The 4,341-nt window shown below is 34.2% G+C and overlaps 1 protein-coding gene across 1 annotated transcript; it reads left to right on the top strand.

Annotated features, from left to right (window-relative positions):
- The first annotated feature begins 823 nt into the window (after positions 1-823).
- Positions 824-1,869, top strand: LOC111877850 (dof zinc finger protein DOF3.4). The gene has a single exon (XM_023874353.3). It carries the CDS (start codon positions 829-831, stop codon positions 1,774-1,776), a length of 948 nt encoding a protein of 315 aa, XP_023730121.2. The 5' UTR covers positions 824-828; the 3' UTR covers positions 1,777-1,869.
- The last annotated feature ends 2,472 nt before the right edge of the window (positions 1,870-4,341 follow it).

The raw sequence follows: 4,341 nt of genomic DNA, 5'->3' as shown, positions 1-4,341 counted from the left end.
GTGCAGCATCTAGACAAACAACATATACAACTTCCATCTGGTATTTCATATTACTATCGTCAGTTATCTTTATAATGTATTTAAAGTGAGAATGTTACAAAATAAATAGATATAATTATCTTCTAAACATAACTTTCTTGCAAACAAATCAAATAATCCAAAGAAGGTTTTTATCCAATGACAAAACCAAACCATAATTTATCGGCATTTGATATGATGTTCGATTAAAGCCAAGAAAGGTTTTTATCCAATAACAAATCTAAACCATAATTTATTGCATTTGATCTAATGTATTGATTAACTTCATGTTATCTTCGGTAGCCCTCTAATACCAAGAATTACTATGAATACATCAATGGATGAACTAATTTTGGATGAAAAAAATGTTTGTACCATAGAAGATATTGAAGATTACTATAAAGATTACAATATAATATTGTGAAACCTAATGAGAGAAAGACAAAACACTTATCATCACATGTTTCACTAAAATATACTTTTATTTTAAAAAAGAAAAATCCCAAATCATGGCATTGTTTGAAAATACATTCCTCATATGCCAATTTTCATGATTGCATAGGGTTGGTCAAACAATTTGTTCACATTAGTTACCATATTAGTTTTGTTTTATGTAACAAAAGAACCATTTTAACAACTTATGGTTTAGAAAAACATTTTGTTGCTATACTCAACAAGTATTTAAAACTTTTAAGTTTATTTCAATTTTGTTATACCTAGTTTTACTAAACTTCTTTGGAATGAGAGTAACGAATACCTAAGGTATAAAACCACATCCATTCAAAAACCAACATGTATTATTATTCTCTAATGAAGAGATGCTCTGTTTTCAATAGCCTGAATGGTGGCTGTGGCTGTGGCCTCTGTGCTATCATTAATCACAGCCCACAATTCTCTCTCTTTGTCCCTGTTAACCTCCATCGCAGCCGTCTGCAACGTGTCTCCCTGAACACACATTCTGATAAAGCCTGCTCTCTCTCCTTCCTTCTTCCTACATCGAATATAAACTTCAGATACCTCTCTCTCTCTCTTCTTTCCTCCATAAAACCCCATTTTCATCGTCCCAAAACCCCACTTCACAACCATATTAAAATGCCATCAGATTCCTCCGACCAACGCCGAACAACCACCGCAAAGAACCACCAGGTCGGACTTGGTGCGCCGCCTTCGGAGCCTGAACACCTTCCTTGCCCACGATGTGATTCCACCAATACCAAGTTTTGTTACTACAACAACTATAACTTTTCTCAGCCGCGTCACTTCTGCAAGTCATGTCGCCGGTACTGGACACACGGCGGCGCTCTCCGGGACATCCCTGTCGGTGGTGGTACTCGGAAGAATGCTAAACGTGCACGTGTCTCCACCGCCACTTCTCATGACAACTCCTCCGTTTCCTCTGGTATAGAATACCACCACATTTCTGCCACCTCCACCACCACCGCCACCACATCCGTCGCCTCCGTCCCTATTTTGATGTCATTTGCCGGAGACCACGGTGGGTCCGGGAACTGTGGGAGCTTCACGTCGCTTTTGAGTAACACTCAAAGCCCGGGGCTTTATGGGCTTGATCAAGATTTGAGCTTTGGCCTTGGACGAACGATTTGGCCGTTTTCCAGTATTGGAGACGGCGTTGTTGCTGGTAACGCCGCCGCGGGAGGCGGTGGGAATACGTGGCAGATGGACAGTACAGACGGTGGTGGAGATTATTTGGTTTTCCCGGATCTTGCGATTTCCACACCAGGCAATGGCATGAAGTAGAATAGTAGATCAGTTCTAGTTATTAATAGGATATCTCTTATTTTCTGTTTCATATTATATTAATCATTCGAGCAAATGTTCTTCGTATGCAAATGTTGTGAAATTTTATCTACGATTGCGCTTAAAATCAACTAGCAGCCATGTAATAATAATGGTATAAAAATATAACAAATTAAAGACTATATGACATTAGACTAATAATGCCACAAAGGCCAAAGGCAATAAGCCATAAGCTTTAATGCTAGTTTCTAAGAGTATGTGTTGGATAGAGATGAATTATGCCATGTTTAAGTATGCCCATTTAAGAGAGAGACACAAAGAGATGGATGGTGTGAATTGTGTGGCTTTTGAGTTTTGTGACTTGTCAATGTCTTACTGAGGTTCTAAAATGCTAGTTATTGAAATGTCTTTCGGTCGGTGAGTTTACGTTATTTTATTTTTTTAAACTGATGATATTACATTATTTTAAAATTTCTGAATTAAAAATTACATAAATGAGAGATACAAATATTTTAAAAGGGATTATGTCCATAATAGACAAACTTTTGGAGTGTTTTCTAAAATTTAGATATAAAAACCATCTTTCCACGTAAACACATGGAATCCATGTATAGTACCTTCGAAGACTCCATGGAATTTACTTAAGCTTTAATAAATCGATGTGGCAAAAAAAATAAAAAAATAAAAAAAAATTGATGAAGAACAATCTGGTGGAGCTGAAGAATAGCTCGGAAAGCTCCATCCGAGGAATGAACTTATACTTCAAAAAATCGATCTTTCAATTTTACGCATATTTCCTTCCTTAATTTACCATATTGTCATTCTGTGGAGCATAAGTTCATTTATTAGAGATATTTCTGCAGAATATATGTCTATAGAAGTTTTTTTTATGTTTAAATTTTGGAAAACACCCTAAAATTTGTCTATTACAGCCATAACCCATAATCCCTATTTTAAAATTATCATAAAAAAGACAAAGACTAACTTCATTTGCCTCTTTCTAAAATTTAGCCAAAAATTAAAGTGTTACCAAAGTAGCCATTGTCATGATTTTCGTAGCGTAGACTTGCAAAAATCTCACTTTCATACGTGGAAATCTTATTTATTTTAAAGGTTTTCACTAAAACGACTAATCAAAGATAAGTAGATAACACAGTTTGTGCCCTTTATTTAAGGTAAAAATATGATTTTTTTTTTCTTTTTTTGTACATTAGATTTTTGCATAATACTCTGTATAAGAAAATGAAATAAAATTACTATAATCTATATCAAAGGTGTTTATCTAAAAAAGTTTATGATATTTGTTTCAACAGAAATCATAGAAAGAATATCTTATTTTTGCTGATGATTTAACATTTTCACAGACGACAGCTACGTAAATGTAAGGATGAACTACAAGCATGCCAAACCCCAACTAAAATTAACGTGCTCAATTGAGTAGTCTGATATGGTCAGCATAAATATCTATCGGGAAACATAATCTTGAACACTGAGATTAACACTTTTCATGTCTCAGTTTCATTCGGATATCTTGTTAAACAAAGAAATATTCAATCTCTTATCTAATGACGGTCTTTTGTTTTTATTAAGAGTTTAGCAATTGCATTGGACGACAAACTCTTTGTTGATTATTTGAAATTAATAGACCTCATATAGTTGACGACTTGTCCAAATGAGAGACTGTTGAAAATAGTGTAAAATGTCATAACTATTAGTAATATTTCTAATAATAGCAGAGCCTCTTTTGTGTTATACTTAAGACCTACTTGAGCAATCAATTTCAAAAGGAAATAGGGAGAAATTAGTTTATTAGTTTTTCATCTCATGATAAATTAATTAGAAGCTTATTTAGAATTAATAAAAAAAATTAATTAATTGCAAGGACTGAATGTTAATTAATTAAAATATTTAATTAATCGGAACAGTTTATAGGGCGATTTCAGCAAAAATGAACAACTTTGGCACCAAGCTACTAGATACCTATAAATATGAAGCTAGAGATTAAACCCTAGTAGCCATTCCTTGCTACCAAATATGCATCCCATTATCCTCCTTACCTCCCACATTGGCGACGCAACACATTCCCATTAGGGTTTGTGTTTGGCAATTTTCTCCCATTGATTGGAACATTTTAGGAACATGACAAAAAAAACATTAAGTGAGTTGATTTTGTATGTGTTTTCCCAAAAATTGTCCTACTTTGATAAAATACTAAACAAATGTGTAGGTAATCAAAATTGAAGTAATTAGGTGGAACTTACAAGCAAAAAAAAAAAAGCAAAAGGATCGCTTACAAACACATGGAATTGAAGAATAAAACATCAAGATTGGAGCTTTAAAATAACAAATAAGGCGGAAAAAGACCGAAAAACTAACCAAAGAACATCTAAAATAGTGCAGGACAGTTTTTGTGATCCTAGAGGATAATTGTTGGGTGCAACACAAATCGACAAGGACGATTTTAACAGCCTTCTAGACGGTTTTGGATAGAGTGAAACATATTTTGCACAATGTCGGATATGAAGAAATCGTCCTTGACGATTTTACAATCGTGCTAAACGATTT

The sequence above is a fragment of the Lactuca sativa genome, chromosome 3 (genome assembly GCF_002870075.4).
Source record: "Lactuca sativa cultivar Salinas chromosome 3, Lsat_Salinas_v11, whole genome shotgun sequence".
Lineage (NCBI taxonomy): Eukaryota > Viridiplantae > Streptophyta > Magnoliopsida > Asterales > Asteraceae > Lactuca > Lactuca sativa.
Note: the sequence above shows the minus strand (reverse complement) of the source record. Positions and strands in the feature narration are given on the sequence as shown.

Coding starts and splice junctions, on each gene's coding strand:
- LOC111877850 (XM_023874353.3), top strand. CDS start 829: ATGAAGAGATGCTCTGTTTTCAATAGCCTGAATGGTGGCTGTGGCTGT.